Source organism: Sparus aurata, chromosome 8 (genome assembly GCF_900880675.1).
Source record: "Sparus aurata chromosome 8, fSpaAur1.1, whole genome shotgun sequence".
In the NCBI taxonomy this organism is placed as follows: domain Eukaryota; kingdom Metazoa; phylum Chordata; class Actinopteri; order Spariformes; family Sparidae; genus Sparus; species Sparus aurata.
In genome coordinates this window covers 24954840-24972573 of record NC_044194.1, presented here as the reverse complement: position 1 = coordinate 24972573, position 17734 = coordinate 24954840, and the positions used below count along the sequence as shown (strand labels likewise).

The 17734-nt window shown below is 44.6% G+C and overlaps 2 protein-coding genes and 1 long non-coding RNA gene across 4 annotated transcripts; 2 read left to right on the top strand and 1 right to left on the bottom strand.

Annotated features, from left to right (window-relative positions):
• Positions 1–2541: 2541 nt before the first annotated feature.
• wee2 (WEE2 oocyte meiosis inhibiting kinase) lies at positions 2542–7469 on the bottom strand. 2 transcript variants are annotated; one of them, XM_030425760.1, is made up of 12 exons: positions 7325–7469; positions 6526–6855; positions 6208–6401; positions 5511–5568; positions 4990–5159; positions 4755–4876; positions 4510–4656; positions 4307–4405; positions 4140–4225; positions 3492–3662; positions 3144–3292; positions 2542–3043 (listed from the first exon to the last, which is right to left on the bottom strand). In XM_030425760.1, the coding sequence occupies exons 1-12, from the start codon at positions 7343–7345 to the stop codon at positions 2878–2880; spliced, it is 1713 nt and encodes a 570-aa protein (XP_030281620.1). In that variant the 5' UTR covers positions 7346–7469; the 3' UTR covers positions 2542–2877. The 2 variants fall into 2 exon arrangements, with proteins under 2 accessions (XP_030281620.1, XP_030281619.1); XM_030425759.1 differs by lacking the exon at positions 7325–7469 and adding an exon at positions 7167–7310.
• Positions 7470–7774: 305 nt separating this feature from the next.
• On the top strand, positions 7775–15256 carry dennd11 (DENN domain containing 11). The gene is made up of 9 exons (XM_030425761.1): positions 7775–8421; positions 9430–9529; positions 9622–9780; positions 11281–11434; positions 11537–11675; positions 11866–11997; positions 12101–12251; positions 12395–12463; positions 12594–15256. The coding sequence occupies exons 1-9, from the start codon at positions 7998–8000 to the stop codon at positions 12787–12789; spliced, it is 1524 nt and encodes a 507-aa protein (XP_030281621.1). The 5' UTR covers positions 7775–7997; the 3' UTR covers positions 12790–15256.
• A 674-nt stretch (positions 15257–15930) lies between these two features.
• LOC115587280 (uncharacterized) lies at positions 15931–17520 on the top strand. The gene is made up of 3 exons (XR_003985019.1): positions 15931–16236; positions 16429–16787; positions 16889–17520. It is a non-coding gene; the product is annotated as an uncharacterized LOC115587280 (long non-coding RNA).
• Positions 17521–17734: the final 214 nt, after the last annotated feature.

Here is a 17734-nt window from a genome sequence, read left to right as displayed (position 1 = left end):
CCCTCTCCACCTCCGAGGAAAGGTATTTTCCCCACTCCTAGGGGGGGAAAAAAAAAAAAAAGCGCTTTTACAGGAGCCAATAGGGGTAATGTCAAGTGGGTTTATGGTGGGAAGTAAAGGAGTGAGTGTGTGTAAGATTAACAGCATGTTGCTGCAGCAACAGAAAAGTGCTGTCATTGGTATTTAGGTTACTTTAATCAGCCACAAAGTGTGCAGATACGCTCAGATTACAGCATTACAGTTACTGAAAGGCTGTGTGATGATCTCTTTGTTACATATGCAGTTTGGGGTATTTTTCCCTCTTGGCAATTTGACTTTTATCATGTCATTATTTTTGACCAACTTTTAAAAAGAAAATCTACAAAGATAATGACACTTGATTAATTCGAGCCCTAGTTAAAAATAGGAAGGAATCATAATAATATGAAGGCAATTATAAACTAAATAGTTTGTCCTGTCTGTGACAGACAATGACCAACAAAACATCAACAATTCAAAAGTCCCTGTGCTCAGAGATGACTCACTTGGGGGGAGTGGGATGCGTTTATGTTCCTGCTCAGGTTCTGGGTCGCCTGAGCTACAACATTGTGTTCAAGTTGGGCAGCAATTTCTCTCAGGCCCTCTGCGATCTGCACAAAGACTTCTGCATCTGCATGGTTCCCTACAGGAAAACATCAGTACACTTCAAGAGTCCACATCATGTTTGTTTCTGGGTCCAACGGGAAGGACAGTGAAAATATTATTATCATTATTTTCCAAAAATGAACATGCAGCAATGAGCCCTCATTAAATGTATTTGTAAATCTATCATAAAGTTAAAAAAAAAAATATATATATATATTCTGGACTTCGATATCACACATTTTATGATTTTATGATTTAGGGTTTCAGACACATACTGTAATCAAGTGAAAGATGTATGAATGTGAATGTAAGCTTGCATCAAGTGAGCCAGGGGTCACATGAAATGGTTGACGGCTCTCACTTCCTGCTTTCTGTTTGAGGCACAGGTTGTTTTTTAAAAACAGCTGTGAACAACTCATCAGATGTGAATGTCAGCGCTTTGACTTCTGGACTGTTATTAAGTAAGAGCTTCTCCATTACACGGTTAAACAACTTCAGATGTGAGTGAGCCTGTTACCCTGAGGCTCAGAGGATTTTGCATTTTGCTTTCAGAATCATCCGACACACATAAACATCATTCACAGCCATCACTCACCAGGCAGCCCGACTGAAGGCTGGATATCACGTACAGCATCTGTGATGCAACCACACAAGTGACCACCATCAGATTCAAGGTATCCATCCTCCGAAGGGTCTTCCCCGAGGCCATTGCAATTGATGTCCCGGTTGACGTTTATTTCCTGGGCCAAGAAATAAAGCTCCTCGCTGTACTCTGAATCCCCACAGTCCGCCTGAAGGAAGGCGAGGATGACCAGGGCGGCGTTTTGGCCACTTTTAAGATTCCCCAGGTCATCCATCCCTGCCTGAGGAAGAGTGATGAGGATAATGTTAGTGAAACAAAGACGAACCAGGTCAAACGGTTGCACCATGGAGGGAGACGACCGCAGTTTAAACAGAGGGACATTTAAATAGTTTCATTTATGTAACATTAACAGCTTTAACCCATGGGAAACCACAACAACTACACTCCATTCACGGAATAGTATTGATTGGACACTTGGGTGCTAGAGCGACAAGCTAATGCTAACTTTTGGTTATCGACACATTAGCCAACTTATCTTTCGGGCGTCAAAGTTAACTTAAGTTATCAAAACCAAAACTTTCTGTCCAAAGTTAAATTAGTGTCGAGGGAGTTTCTCGTCTTACTCACAGTCGTGTCCTGTGCCGGTGTCCCGTCAGCTTTTAGCGTTCACTTCATATAAGTAACAGTCAGTGATGCTCCATGTAGATCACCGACCAGCCGCGGGGAACGAAGCTAATTGGCTAATCTGAGCCTCTCTGTGTCTGTGTGTGTCTGTGTGTGAGTGAGCAACACAACAACAACTGCACGTCCTCATCTTGTGTAGCGGGAGGACATTACGCCTCATGACGCGTTCACATACCGTCGGAATCCGCCGTGGGTAACACATAAAACAAAACTGAAACCCCATGAGAGAAAAACACGCAAATAAGTGTTTAGTTGGAACAGAAAAATGAAAGCCGTCTGCCGCTAGTGGCATAGGAAAGGCATATGACAGAGCCTGAAATGTGTCCAAGGTATCTTTTAATTAACTTATTGGAAATGTGTGAAAAATTTGTGTAGACTACGCCACTTTGGGTAGATGTGACCTGATGTAAATTAATGTATTGTCCCAAACAGTGGAATACATGACCTGCAAAACAAAACTGAATTTACAGCACACTGGCTCATACTTCCTGAGTCCACAGTCACAGTTAGCTGGAGTTTAAAGATAACATGAGCAAAACACACCACTGGAAAGTCCCTGCTGTGACTTTGAACAGTGGACTTCTTTTGGATTGATTGGTAAACCATTAACCCTTGAGTAGCACAGCTAAAATCAAAACAGACAAAACCTGCCTGATAAAATGCTTTAAAAGTTTATTTACAGTTAAAAAACAACACCACACAAGTCATCCTGTGGTTAAGTACAATGGTCCGTAACAAGCAGTTAAAATAGCAGATTAGTCCTTTAAAACCAAACACAGCTTCTCCAGTCGCTCGGTCACACTGTGTCCACTCAGACGGCTCCATGTTTTGTCCCTCCAGTTATTTCAATCAGTATCAGCAAAACCTTTGCTGTATCAGGGATTTGGTCACGTAGTCTTCACATGAAGACTTGCTACATTTGTGCCACCACCTCGTTGCAGAAGGAGTCACATAGCAGCCGAGCCTTTGGGCCTCACAACGCCCCATCACACGCCATATCCTGGGCAACCAAAGCTCATGGATCGCGCAGTCTTCCTACCGACAAGCCTCCTCCCTGATTTCGGTAGAGACCCCATCTTAGCAGGGGGTTTCAGTCCAGGAGGGAGGCTCTGCTTGGGGGACAAAGCAGCCTGACGAGCCTCCTGGAGCTCCCTGAGGAGAAAATGGAAATGAGTGAATGCTTTTAACTGGCATCAGCATGCGAGTATTAAGCAGGACTAATGTACTATACACCCATTTTTCCCCCTCTTACTTTTCAAGCATGGCAGTCCTGAACTTCTCTACATTGAGCTCTCTTCGTAGCTGAGCAGCCAGCCTCCCAGTCCTCTCCTCCCTTAGGACTGTGTGCTTGCACAGCTCCCTGGCAGATAGACGCTTGGTCAGGTCTGGATCCAACAACGACTGACATAAAGAATAAAAACAAACAAAAGGTATTTTCAAGGAGCTAGGCCAGTGATAGGAGTGAATTCAAATTCAAACATAAAAATGCTATCCATGGAGATGACATCTTGAAAATCAAATCCCTTTAGCTTATTTTTAGATTAAAACATTAAAACATGACAAAAACATCAGCGCCCCCCCCCCAAAAAAAAAGGATTACCTGCAGTAGGCTACTGAAGGGAGCCGATAGCTCCTGGGGCAGTTTGGGGAGCTTCCCCTCTCTGAGGCTGTGCCACTCATCACCATTTTGCGGCATGGGAGGAGCGCCGGCTGCCAGCAGCACGGTGAGGCCCAGAGCAAAGATGTCTGCCTTGGGGAGGTTGCTGTAATCCTGGAGAGCAGACACATTGCTGAAATGAGCACGAGAAACAACGCAAATACAACTGAGCACGAGAAACAACGCAAATACAACTGAACATGTGAATTTAACATCGTTATTGTTTTTATTTTTTGTCTTGAGCAAAATTTACTAGGGATTCAAAAAAGTGATATTCATAACTATGTTTTCTTTCTGTGTTTTGTTACCTCAGAATGAGATTTTATCTACATAGGGAGTAGGTCCTCCTCCACAGAGTCCCCCAGGTTGCACAGCAATTTTTCTACAGTGGCCCAGAATGGACAAACCAAGTGAAACTGGGACTACAGAGGACCTTGAGCGTTTTTTGAGGCCACCATAGAAGAGGCTGATATGTGGGATCTTTAGTCTGCAACCTCACCACTAGATGCCACTAAATTCTAAATATTGGACATTTAATCTTCAGTCCAACCAAACGAGAGGCCATGACTACTTTGCTTTTAACATTTTTACCTCATGCAGGACCTCACTGGCCAGAAAGCGGCTGTCCCCTTCCTCAACTTGAGGGCTGTTTGTTGACGTCACATGACCCAGATCCCCTGCAGGAAACAACAATCAGATTTTGCGGCAATCAAACATTTCAGGTAGAAATGCATCAAACATGCGATGTACAGCAATACCAATTTTGTAAATGACTCCTGCTGAAGTGCTTCTGTCATCTTCCTCCTCACTCTCCCCTTCACCTGCAGCCCTGGGATGCTGGCAGATGAATATATTACCTACAAAAGGGTTGAAACATGGCAGATTTTAAATAAAAGGCACAAGAGACTTTAGGTTTAAGACCAGACAATGTATGAAATACAAACTGCTCAATGAGGCATACTTGGCTTGATGTCCAGGTGTACGAGGCCCAAGCTGTGGATGTACTTCAACCCCATCGACACCTCTAAGAGCAGATCTTTCAACTCGGCCTCCGAAAACAGCTCACCCTGCATCTCCTTCGTCACGATGGCATTGTTGAGGCTCCCACCTGCCACAAACACACATTAACAAGACCACATGATTCAACCAAAAATTGTCTTGTCAAATGTCATCTTAAACTGTTTTTGACAGTAAGCGGAAACCAACCATCACAGTATTCATTCTGAATAATCATGTGATCGTCTTCTGCCCATGCTGAATAATAACGAACAACATGTGGGTGGTGCCCAAGAACAGCATGCGCATACACTTCCTTTAGAGCCAACTGCCTGAGAGGACATAAAAAGAAAAACAAGTCAAGGATAAATTTGATCAGTTCAGGAACAGTAAAACAAGTGGACTGATCTGATTCTAGCAGAGACACGGCATAATGCTGACTCACTCATTGGCAGAGCCTGCCAGGGGTCTGCGAGAGCGTTTTATGGCGTACAAGCAACCATCCAGCCTCTTCACACACTTGTAAACTGCCCCAAACTCGCCCACTCCAATGCACTCCAGCTCCAGGAACTCGCTCTCATAGCGCGACAGCATGAAGGCTTGGACGGCTCGCCTCTGCCAGACAAACAGACGGGGGGCCTTGTGGTTAAACCAAAAGACATTGCTAGAAAAGGAGGAACGCGCGTCATCAGTCTCGAGTTTGATTAGCCCGAAGAACCGGGGAACTTCTTTCACGCATCACCAAATATGGACGCACTTCCATGACAAAAAGAGGTGGGGGAGTCTGACAGAGCTGGAGATTCCTTAGAGAAATCCCGGAAGCAGGACTGGCAGCATGTAATTTTTGGACAAAACAAGAAGTGAGGAGGCAGCGGAGGATGACAAAGCGTGATGATGAAATCATATCAGAGGCATCTGAGAGGGAGGAACACATCCAGCAGAAAGCACTGATAAAAATAGTTGTACCTTTGGTGGGAGGAAGGCATCATCGTCCTCCTCAGATGACGTTAAGCTGTGTTTCAACCTGAAAGGTAAAAGAGGGCCTTTAGACCTTTTTATAATTTCAGAACAACACCGCATCATGAAGGGATTAAAGTCAGGCTTATGAGTAGTGACACTAAAGCCAGATTTTGGATGTCTTTGTATATTGATATGGCCAAAGTGTTAGCTTTTCCTGGTTTTAAGGCTGCGTTACAGTACAGTGATGCCATCTGATGCCTCAACTTACCTCATTGTTCTACATGTTGTAATACTAGCCTTCGCCCACTTGGTCATGGCATTCCACGTCATTGATGATTATCAAAGATGTCATTGTGTTAATAAGTATGAATAGTCATCGCTGCAATATTAATAGAGCTGTTTGGCCAAAAATATCACGATATGCGGTAAAAAAAAAAATATATATCACAGTATTATTTCAAGGCCATACCCTGTAGTGACGAACATTAAATTCTTATGAGACAGCCACACAATGAATGGACTCATTTTGATGTGACTGGAGATGTTTCTAAATTACACGTTTGGGCAATTTTCCAGACATTACCATCAAACAAATCTGCGTAAGAAAGGCTGAAAATGCACTAGGGCTCACATTTAATACCCCCAGCCTGCAGCTCACACTCACGCCCTTACAGACGATGACACAGCATTCAGCAGTAGTTACCTGCGTCCATAATCTTCATCATCATCACTCCTACCACTGTTCCTCCACTGCTGCTCGCTGTTCCTGCGCACTGTGTCAGGGGTGAAAGGATTCACATTGACGCAAGGTGCGTGGACGTAGTTGAAACGCAGGGTCCTCTGATTGCGACTTATCTTAGTGCTGGAGCAAGGCTGGGACGACTTTGACAGTAAGCTCTGCAGGGGAAAAATAGATAGAAATACAGTTCATGAAGTTAAACTGCTTTGACATACTGACAGTCACTCAAAGAGCACAGGGGGAGGCACCACTTAAGTACAATCAGTCTGAATTATTCCCCACCTTGGGAGTGCTGGGAGAGTCACAGAGCCTCAGTTTCTTCCAGGAAGCGTAAGGTATGGGGCTGGTGCACTCTACAGGGGAAGATAAGGTGCTGCTTCTGCTGCGGTGGCGCTGCACCCGGGGCGTCCTGCACGCAGAGCTGGGACTGCGAATCCTGGGACTCTGGATCCTGGGACTGCAAATTCTGGGACTTCGGATCCTGGGACTGCGGATCCTGGAGGTGTAGTCATCTGAACTGTTGTCACTGCTGCTGCTGCTCCCCTCCTCTCCACAGCTAGTGAAGTCCAGCTGCTGGCTGATCCCGTCATACAATGTCGCCATGCTTGGGGCCTGAGTTTTGGCAAAGGTTTGGTTTAATTTGCTCAATCATGTATTTGATTACCGCTGCAGAGCAAAAATACTGTTTTTTTTTTGTTTGTTTTTTTAATTCAGCACGCTTTAGACCATTATGCTTGCATCAAGGCTCTTTGGAGGAGAAAAAAAACGAAAAAAAAATAATACTCTCTTAACCTCTAAAGCAGTAGGCCTTTAAACATATCCAGTATATCCTACTGTCAGCTCACTTTTGACCTCCACACCCATAATCTGATCAATAAATCAATATTACTACTCGATTTATGTTTTGAGGACATTCTGCTCACCAAATCACGCAAGACAGTTGAAAAGCAGCACATCTGTCAAGCTGTGGTTTTTCAGACATCTTTGAAAGCTCAACAGAAGCTTCACATTATGAGTCTCACACACACACACCAGTGTGTACTTTATGTATGTTGTATGATGATACATGATGCATACTCACGAACGAGTCGCCTTCCCCCATCCACCACGCTTAAATTTCGCGCCTTGTATGTAAATGACTTCCTGTTTAAATGAACTATGCCCTCGGGGGTCAACACATCTAGCCCTCTGATTGGCTGACTGGCTCGTAGACAGCACACCTGACTTTAAAATGGATGTTAATTACGTAAACAACTTTTTATTATATATATATATATTTTTTTTTTTACAGCGGTCACATTAAAACTATGAAAATCTAACTATTAAATGTGTGTGTGTCCATAAGTATATGGACAAGTTAACAACATAAATATACCATTAAAACAATCTGTAACAGACTCAAGTCCAACACGCACATTAAAGCGGAATCTTTATGTGAATGTTATAATAAAATGAATGATCATGGGCCAAATTAACAGTCTATAACCGAAATTAGGTCATTGTATTAAATAGTAATATAGACACGTGGGCGGAAGTCAGCGACGTCATCAAAACAGTGAGACAGGAGGAGGAAAAGCAGCCCGTCGGTGGATGTGACACGCTTACAAATACATAGAAAACAACCCAGCAGGCAGCAGGAAACCATGATCCGGCTCCAGCACCAGCACCGTGTTTAGTGTGCGCGATTCAACTGGACAGCGGACCTTAGTGATATTCGTCTCCCTTCCCGAGTCCCCGGAGGCAGCCGCAGCACCATGGTGAAGCAGTCGGACCGAGCCCCGCTGCTGGACTGGGAGGAGATCCCACCGCCAGATCCGAACCAGGCGGCCCCTCCGCCGCCCGCGCCGCCGCGGGAGGACGACGCACCGCCGGAGAAAAGTTCGCAGCCAGCCGGGCGTCGCACACCGACAGGCACCGCGGCCGTTACTGGGTGGAGCAGCGGCACCACCACCACCGCCATAACCTGCAGTCCGACGAAGAGTCTAACAGCTGTTATCGCCAGCGGGGACGGAAGCCCGGGCCGCCCGCGAACGGTGCTCTGCGGGCACGGGTGGGATCGCCCGCACACCCTCGGTACGGATCGTCATGTTCCCTTCCCCGGCCTCTCGGTGAGGGATCAGTGGGAGGAAAAAGACCAGATCGTGGCTGTGTTTGTGGTTACCTTCGATACCAGATCAGGTAAGCGAGCGAATTGCAGACGAGGCATCCGATTTGTTATCTGTCATGGATCAAATTGTTGTTGACCAGGCAATCTGAAGGATTGTTATCCTGAAGCGCCTCTCTGTCTGATGTGCTTCAGTGCATCATACTGAGTCATGGGAGTGAAAGGGGTAATGTTGCTCTTAACCAAAGATATTATAGAGGTGGTGTTGTCAAACATTTTAACTTTGAAGGCCCAGATGTAAAGATTCACAATCGAACCAGTGAACCAGTGGGGCACCCCTTCCAATAGAAACGGACTTCCTGGTCTGATTTCCAAGCCTTCAAACATACTGTGTGCAGGAGATGAGTGACTGCAGCCCAAGCTGGAAAAAGGGGAAAAATCCTGTTAGATTTACTTCAGAATTTGATAATCATTTGCATCACTGTAGTTACAAATATACAAGAAATATATAGTCAGTAGTTCAGAGAAACAAGGCCAGGATGTTGGTACGTAAAGGTGCATTATGTAGTTTTGGGGAATACATTTGAATCAGAAGAGAAGGAATTATCATTGACTGATATTTTTTTCATATTTTTTTTTTCATATTTTCTTTTATTATATGCCTAAACAAACTGAATAAACAAACCAGCCTTAAAAGACATCAGGATCTCATACTGTTTAACTTTGAAGCTAGAAAGGTGGCAGGGTCCGCCACATATAAACAGACAGTGTTCTGGTGACCTTATTTTCCTCTGAGGACAGCTTGTTTATTCAGATATGGAAGAAAAAGAAATTCAGAGTTTGTATTATTGCCTCATTAATATTATATATTTGTACATTTCTTCTCCAAAACTACATAATAGCCCTTTAATATACAGAAGGAGCCAGTGTACAGAAAGTTACAGTTGCTGAGTCAGTGCTTTCTCTCTCTGTCTGACCTCCTGCGACAGCATGACTGACACGCAGAATTAGGGGAAGCGGTCAGGATGAATGTAGTCGGCGTGGGAAGTAACTTCATGGTATGTTCTCTGTGTGAATGGCAGGGAATATGGTGGAGTGGTGCCTGCCTCACGACATCAATCTGGACGGAGTTGAGTTCAAGTCCATGGCCAGCGGTTCCCACCGGATCACCAGCGACTTCATGTGTGTATGGAGGAAACATTTGTCTTTTCAATCCCTGCCAGGAATCTGTCACTGTGTGTTCACCTCCCCTCTTTGTTTTGCCCCTTGGCTAGATATTTTCGTAAAGGCTCCTACTTTGGGCTGGCCTGTTTCGCGAACATGCCTGTGGAGAGCGAGCTGGAGCGAGGGGCGAGGATGAAGTCTGTGGGAATTCTGTCTCCCTCCTACACTCTGCTCTACCGCTACATGCACTTCCTGGAGAACCAAGTCAGGTGAGACATACTTTCCTCTGTGTGTGTGTGAGATTGTGTATCCTATTGTGCTGCCCGTGCACCACCCCCTCTGTATTCTGTTTACCTTTTCTCTCACACGAGCATGTTCGCAGTTGTCTTCGTATGTGCGCACCTCCCGTCCTCGCGTCCTTGTTCAAATTTCTCCTCATCTATTAAACATGAGCCTCGAGTCCCAGTTACAGCTATCGTCACTGAGGCACATTTACATGCAGTTTTTCGTGTGAAGTCTAAGCGAGGAAGTGGAAGGAGCCTTGACAGCCTCTCCTCTCTTCAGTAACTCTGCTCTTCTGCTTCAGTCCTGTCACGAAAGAAAAAAATAAAGCTTATCTCCTCATTGACTATGCATAAATATATATATATGGCACAGCCACAGTTGGCTCAGGTTACCAGCAAGTACAAGTGGATCTGAGTTTGTCTGTATGGAGAGTTAATGTGTGGCTACTGTGGCTTTTTTTTTACAGTTGTGTGCAGATGCCTCAGGCGGTGTTAGAAATATGTAAAGCATGAGTTGATGTGGCTGAATCCAGAAAAAGTGGTGTTTATATAATGTGAGTGGCCTCAAGTGATCCCACGGTGCAATTTAAGAACAAGTGATGCTTACTAACCAAGCACAATCTGTGATCTTGCATTATGGATGACCTACATAGCGTCTGATGCTGAATACACAATGCCTCCACGTAGACTTCCCATTACAGTGTGTAACAGATTCGATCAGTTTGAGTGAATAGTTTCAGATGCGAGCCACCGTGCTTTATTAATGGTCTTCAAATCTGTCGGATGACTCTGCATGAGCTGCAAACATGACGCGCAGATCACTAAAGGTCCCATAATGTAGAAAGTGAGATCTTCTGTCTTTCTTTGTATAAAAAGGAGGTCCTGGTGCTGCACAATTAATTTGAAAGGCCGTGGCTGTGGTTTCAAAGACACTGGCAGAGCTGATGCAGAAACGTTACTCCCAACCTGTCCCAGTCCAAAGTCCCTGTGCTAGCGGTGGGAACAGTAACGGCCCCCTGGTTCCTGAGCTCCCAGTCTTAACAGCCAGCTGCATGGCTAACTGAGCTAACTAGCTAAGGGCGGCTGCAGTTAGCAGCAGTTAGTGGTTACTCTGGTTATATGCTTCCCCCTATATGTTTGGAGCATGAATTTAACAGAGGGCCAATTTCTTATATATCGCACCTTTTTTAAAGAGACAGGCACTATAACAGAGCATTCAGACAAAGGGTGAATAGAGGTGCTGCAGAAATCAACTGTTTAAGAAAATAATGTCGTTCTTGCTTTTTAAAAGCATTTTTTCCAATCGACAACTCAAATAAAAGTATTAACCTACAAAAGTGTACAATAATATGGCACCTTTTTAATATGCACATGTGATTTGTGTGCATACACTCAAGCTAGTTGAATCTGCTTAATTATACAAATCCAAAATTGACCTGACCTGATTTGTCTCTCTCTCTTTCTCTCCTCCTTATTGCCTTGTAGACACCAGCTGCAGTGTCCAGGCCAGTACTCTCCACTGGAAGCCTTCTACGAGGACAAGAAAGCTGTCCTTCCCCCTATGGGAAACGGGTTGGTCACCGCTTGCCCAACCTGGAGCGTCACCACCATCAACCGCTGTATGCACCCAGAAATGAAGGTCTGAAAGCAGCACAACAGCATGTTTGCTCAGTCAGAAAACGACCTCAAAATAAAAATAAAAACATCTGTTTTTTAATATATATTTTTTCCTCCCTTGCAGATCACTCACCCAGCTGGCTGCATGTCCCAGTTCATCCAGTTCTTCGGGGAGCAGATAATGGTGCTGTGGAAGTTTGCACTGCTTAGGAAACGTCTCCTCATCTTCTCCCCTCCACCTGTAGGCGTGGTCTGCTACAGGGGTGAGGAGCCCAGACATACATGCTCAAACAGTGCTTTTAAATCTGTGGCTGCAGCACAGATTACGTTCTTATTGTTCTTCCACGCTCAAAGCCCAGCATCTGATGACGTCACTAATGCTGCAACCTAACTGGTGTTTAATTTCTCTTTCCATGAATATGTTTCATCCCCTGTGCTCTTGTGCTCCCTCAGTGTATTGCTGTTGCTGCCTGGCCAACGTCTCTTTGCCTGGAATTGGTGTCTCTGTGCCTGAATTACGGCCTTTCTTCTACATCAACGTAGCCGACATCACCGCCCTGGAAACAGAGATGTCATACGTGGCCTGTGAGTGGAGCGCTACTTCATGTAAATGCTTGTAAATGCTACTCGTAATCTATGGAATCGATCCCTTATGTGTGAGCACGCGTCCATATTTCGTTTTTTTAAGGCACAACGGAGAAGATATTTGAGGAGAAGAAGGAGCTGTACGACGTCTACATTGATAACCAGAATGTGAAAACGCACAGAAGCCACTTGCAGCCGCTTCTCCGACTGAATGCGGCAGATAAGGAGAAGTACAGGAAACTGACGGAACAGAGGTACACTACGCACTGCAAACCAGGCAAAATGGCGTCACGTTTACTGTCAAATTATCTGATTTTATTCCGAGAAAATTAGGCGCCTAGAGATCCTAGTTTTCAGAAGTCATGATCGATTGATTGTATTTTTTTTTCTTCTCCAGGCAAATGTTGCTGTACAATCAGGAGGTGGATGGAGACTGCACATCGACCGAAGAGGATCTTTTCATTCTGTGAGTCCTTGGCAAGCGTACATGTAGCTGCTGCTTGAGTCATAATCACAGGTGGTACTGTTGGTGTTTCTAATTGTGAGAAAACGCGGAGGACCATAGCATGAAGGAGCTGTTTTTATTCCTATCCTAGATTCTTCATGGAGCTGAATAACCGCATCTTCCAGATCCTGTCCGAGGTAGCAGGGAGCATTGATCCCACCCTCACCGCTGAGCACGTGAGGGCCATGGGGCTGGATCCCCAGGGAGATCGCTCCTTCCTCATCGACCTGCTGGAGGTGTACGGTTTTGACATCACGCTGGTCATAGACAACCTCTGCTGCCCCTGAGGCCCTCCCCCCCCGCCCTCAGTCTGGGAAACTTGGATTGCCACTGGATATTTGTGCCTTCAAGGCCCACACGCACACCAAGACACTGAAGACACTGCCTCCACCCCGGGACTTCCATCTGTTGCCTGCTGTCCCCTCCTGGGTGTCTGTTTTTATATCTGTGTGTGTCTCATCTGACCTGCGGAGACTGTTCCCAACCGCTGTGGAGGCTGAGGACATTTTGTATTTCCGCGGTGGCTGATAAAACTCCCGCCTAGCAGACAGCGGCGCTTCACAGCGGTGAGCTCTTAAAGCCACTCACACCTTCTGTCATGTAATGATTTTTGTTTGTGTGTCCTTGTTTGACTTTGATTCTGGCTTATGGGGCCATGACTGAAGCACTGGATAAAAAGTATCAAAGTCTTGATCAGGTTTCACAGCAGGATGTCTGCATCTGCACCCATCACAATGACGAAGACACTGAAACAGTCACACTCCTGCAGCTTTGGTGTCCACTTAACACTCTGTCTAAAGAATAGATTCATGTTATGTGCGCACATTTCTTCAAATATATTTAATAGGAGATTTGAGCCGTCATAATGTGCGACCATTTGAAATAATACCATACGTGGATGATCACGATTCTCGTCTGGATAAAGCTACTTTGGAAACTTTATTTGCCTTTTAAAAAGGAAGCAATAGGAGTCTCTACGTTAATTGAAATAATCGGGCTTCTCCATGTAAATGCTTTTTTTTTTTTTTTTACTATGCTCTCACAATTGAATGGTAAGATATGTTTGTAAGATATCCTCTTTTTTTTATAACTGGGGTGGTTTATTATGAAGGTGAGTCGCGGAACAGGAGGGGAAACGCTGTTAAATACTTTGCTCACCTTGATGCACCTTCAACACGAGGTCGATCTGATAATGTGTCTCTGTGTTTGAGTGTGCTGTTCCGGAAACCTCTGTGCTTTGTTTTACCTTCATACGTCGTGTTCAGCTGATGTTCTTGAATTGTCAATGACTGTGACTCTTAAACACTAATTTATCATGAATGCTGCACCATGTCCACCACTGGACTATCTCCTGATGCACACAGTGATCATACTTAACTGTATTTTTTTTTTTTTTATTGCTATGTTTATGACTGAGCCATCAAGCGGTTATGGAGTGGAGGGGTTTTGTGTGTGTGTGTGTGTGTTGCACTGTATAGAGGCTTGAATTTGTATTTGAGTCTCAAGGATGGTTCATCAGCATAAGCCTATCCATCTTCTTTGAGACTGTTAAGTCCTCGATGGAGCCGTTTGTAGTCTACTTGTTGATCAGCTGCAGAGAGACCCCCTCTGCTTGTCTGTGTCCTTGACAAAGATCTCTTTGTGGTTTTGGAGATGTGGCGTTTGTCACAGTGAGGGCTGAGCAGAAGCTTTAACTCCTCCTCCACGGGCAGATTCAACTGATGGTTTCTCTCTGCCTTTTCATCACAGCCCCATTGAGCGAATCCAGCTCTAGAGACGAGCCAAATGTGTCTTTTGAATTACCCTGGCAGACTGGTTTATTTCATCCATCACGTTGCCAATCAGAGCGATAATTTGTTCCATGTTGGAACACATGAGGCGGATACTCGCCTCGTATGCATTTGCAAGCTAAAACACCAAGTAATTTTTAAAAACATGTCTTTTTCATTCATTGGTCTACAAATATTCATTCTTTTTCATTGTCACAATTTCAGTAATGATCTGTCGCTGGCTGATCTCCAGGTTGAGGACTACTAATGGTCTTAGCCTGTACTGTTTTGACTCGACCGCCCCCAAAGATGTTTTTGGGTTGGTTAAAACATTTTCAAAAGGTGCACAAAGGATTGTATTTGAAAGAGAAGGGCACTTAAGCTTTGTTGTTTAAATGGGGCCTTAATGAAATGTGATTTCTCAAAATTACTGCAGCAAAGTGACTGACTCATTTCTGTATGTGCGTCAACAGTATTTGCTGAAAGATTAAGTACATTGTTCCCAGTGACCTTACCATCGCCAGTGAAACCTGTTCACTCTGACTGGTCTATTTACTCGTCAACAGACCTATAGGCAACTCTTGCCTCTGTCGGTCTCCACTGTTTGCTTTACTTTAGCTGTATGTTTAAAGTAAAAGGGAATGTACACAACACACACCACTGTATAAAATGCCTTCTTTGTGGAGCCGTTCACAGATGTGTACCAGCATTAGCTAAATAAGTTGTTTGTACAGCGTGTCACTCTACTGAATGTCAAAGACAGCAAAAATATTGCACACATGCAGCAACACATCCAAGTAGTGTTTTCTTCTTGATTGTAATGTAAATCAGCAGTGTTCACTGAATAACAAATAAGTCTCCACCTCTACTAATGTGAAACACTGTAAAGAGATGTCAGTAATTGTACACATGAACTCAATAGCATGAGAAACTGTTAATTTCACTGTACTGCCATTGTAAAACAATAAAACATTGATACAGTTTAGGTGTTATCGAATCCTCTGTTTTTGTATCCATTAAACTATTTCATTTTCTTCTTACAAAATCCTATTTAACATATCCCCAGGACCAGAATTGGATTTTTTACCCAAAAACAACAACAGTTAACACTTTATTTTTCTAAAAATGTCACCAGTGGACTGCATGTGACAGTCACATGACCTGAGCTGGATACTCACCCACCTAAGCCAGATACTAGCGACTGAGGTGAATTTCCTTCTTGTGCCAACACCTGTACAAAGACTGGAACGCCAGTAATGAAAGTAATAGAAATGAGGGAGCTGTCAAGAACTTTAAACCCAAATTATTATGAAATGAAGAACATGTTATTTATTTCAGCGCGCCCATACAGTTGTTTCCAACCATGCAAATGAGGTGAGCCAGGAGGATAATGTTACAGCAAATGTTACTAAACAACAAGAGGCGGCTAGTGTCAAGATAGTGAAGGAGCCGCAACCACCTTGTTCAGATGATAGGTATTGTCCTTTCTGTTGACAATACCTATCCACAGGTGGGAAACGTAATTTAAAGTTTTCTTTGTTATATTGGAATGTCGGCCAGAAGAATATGACCTGGTGTGACTACCCTGTAACGGTAGAGGGCAGCTTCGCACAGCCTGTCGGAACTTCCAGCGAGGAAGAAGAAGAACGTCAACAGTGTTGCCGGAAAAACGTCAACATCCAACATGGCGGCCCACACTGCGCTGGAGCTCCGGCTTGCCGAGGAAGAGATTATCTGCTTATGGCTTTTAAAACGACAAATGCAGCACCAAAGGAGGCGGCCTGCTCGTCGCTTACCCGCAAAGCGACGTCCCGGCGGGGAATTTAATCGCGTTGTCGTGCCACTGCTCGCTCCCGACGAGGAAATGCACTTCAGCTACTTTCACATGTCCGCTCTCCGTTTGATGAGCTGCTGCGTCGCATCGAGCCGTTCACACAACACAACAGGACTCGCCGCAGGTTAACGGTGAGTTTGCAAGAGAAACTAGCTTAATAACTATATTTAAACTTTGAGGTTACTCGAGTCAGGCAGTGACCAGGAAAGTGTTGTGCTCGCCTACCAGCTAGATACGGAGACGGTGTCTTCGATTGTGTCCGAGGTGTGTCAGGCTGTCTGGAATGGACTAAAAAATGACTTTGTGTTTTCACCCACTGCCAGAGATTGAACCCGCATTGCCTGTGATTTCTGGTGAGTGTGGAACTTTCCAAACTGCGTGGGGGCCATTGATGTGAGACACATGCAAACACAGGCACCATCAGGCCCAGGGAGTGAGAGCTTGCTTTTGGCTGCCTGCGATGCAGAGTATCGATTCACCGCGGTGGACATCGGTGCACATGGGCGCGAAATTGACGGTGTGACGGATTTTCCAGGAGAGTGAATTTGGATCACAGCTTCTGCAGGGGACCCTGGATCTTCCTCCACCTGCCCCTCTGAATGACACCAACACCTCAACACTACCTGTGTTCCTTGGGGATGAAGCATTCCCACTGGATGTACATCTGATGTGCCATATTCAGGTAATCTATTCTGACATCGACAGATTTGACATCCCCTTAACATCATACATGTGCTCTCTGTTTTGGCTGTGGTCTAATGTGTTACATCTTTTTGCTTGTAGGTATCAACCTTGATGATGCACGGACAGTCTACAGTCATCGCCATTCCATTCCAAGACCAGGAGAGTGATTGAAGATGCTTTTGGGGTCCTGGCTACCCGGTGGAGGATTCTGGGACGGCCCATAGATCTCCACCAGACCGTGGATGTGGTTAAGACCAGTGTGGCCCTGCACAAATTGCTCACATACACTGACGCTGCAGCCTCTCATACAACCATATACATCCCGCCTGGATTTGTTGACAGGACTGCAGCGTCAGGGGAGATTCTGCCAGGTAAATGGAGGAGGCTGGTTGCCGGGGACAACGGCCTGCTGGAGCCAGTGCGACTGTCAACTGCCAGGGCATCACAGGATGCGGTGTCAGTCCGAGACACACTGAAGTCGTACTTCAGACAGCGCAGGACACAGCCATTGGGAGAGCTGTATAAACTATGTCATATTTAATGTGTCTGTTTAATGTCTGCCTGAAAAAGTCCTAGTGATCACACATTCACACACAAACATTGTAAAACATAATAATAATATTAATACATTTAAACAAGTTTCCACTTTATTTCTGTATCCTTTGCACGCTTTTTTTGCATGCATGTAAATAATGTAAATTGAATTAAAAATAAAACTGTACAGAAGAGCAGTTGTCTCTGTTTATTCCTTTTGGAAATCTAGTGTATAACATGATGTCCCCATGACTTCTAGAGCTGGACATGTAAGATGAAATGCTTTTAACATTTTCATATCTCTTTGTCAGTGTCCAATCAGTACATGTCTATGTTATCCCAGTCTTTCAGAGTAATGAAAATGTGATGTTTTTAAAGATATAATTTGCAGTATGATTTGGGATTTACATC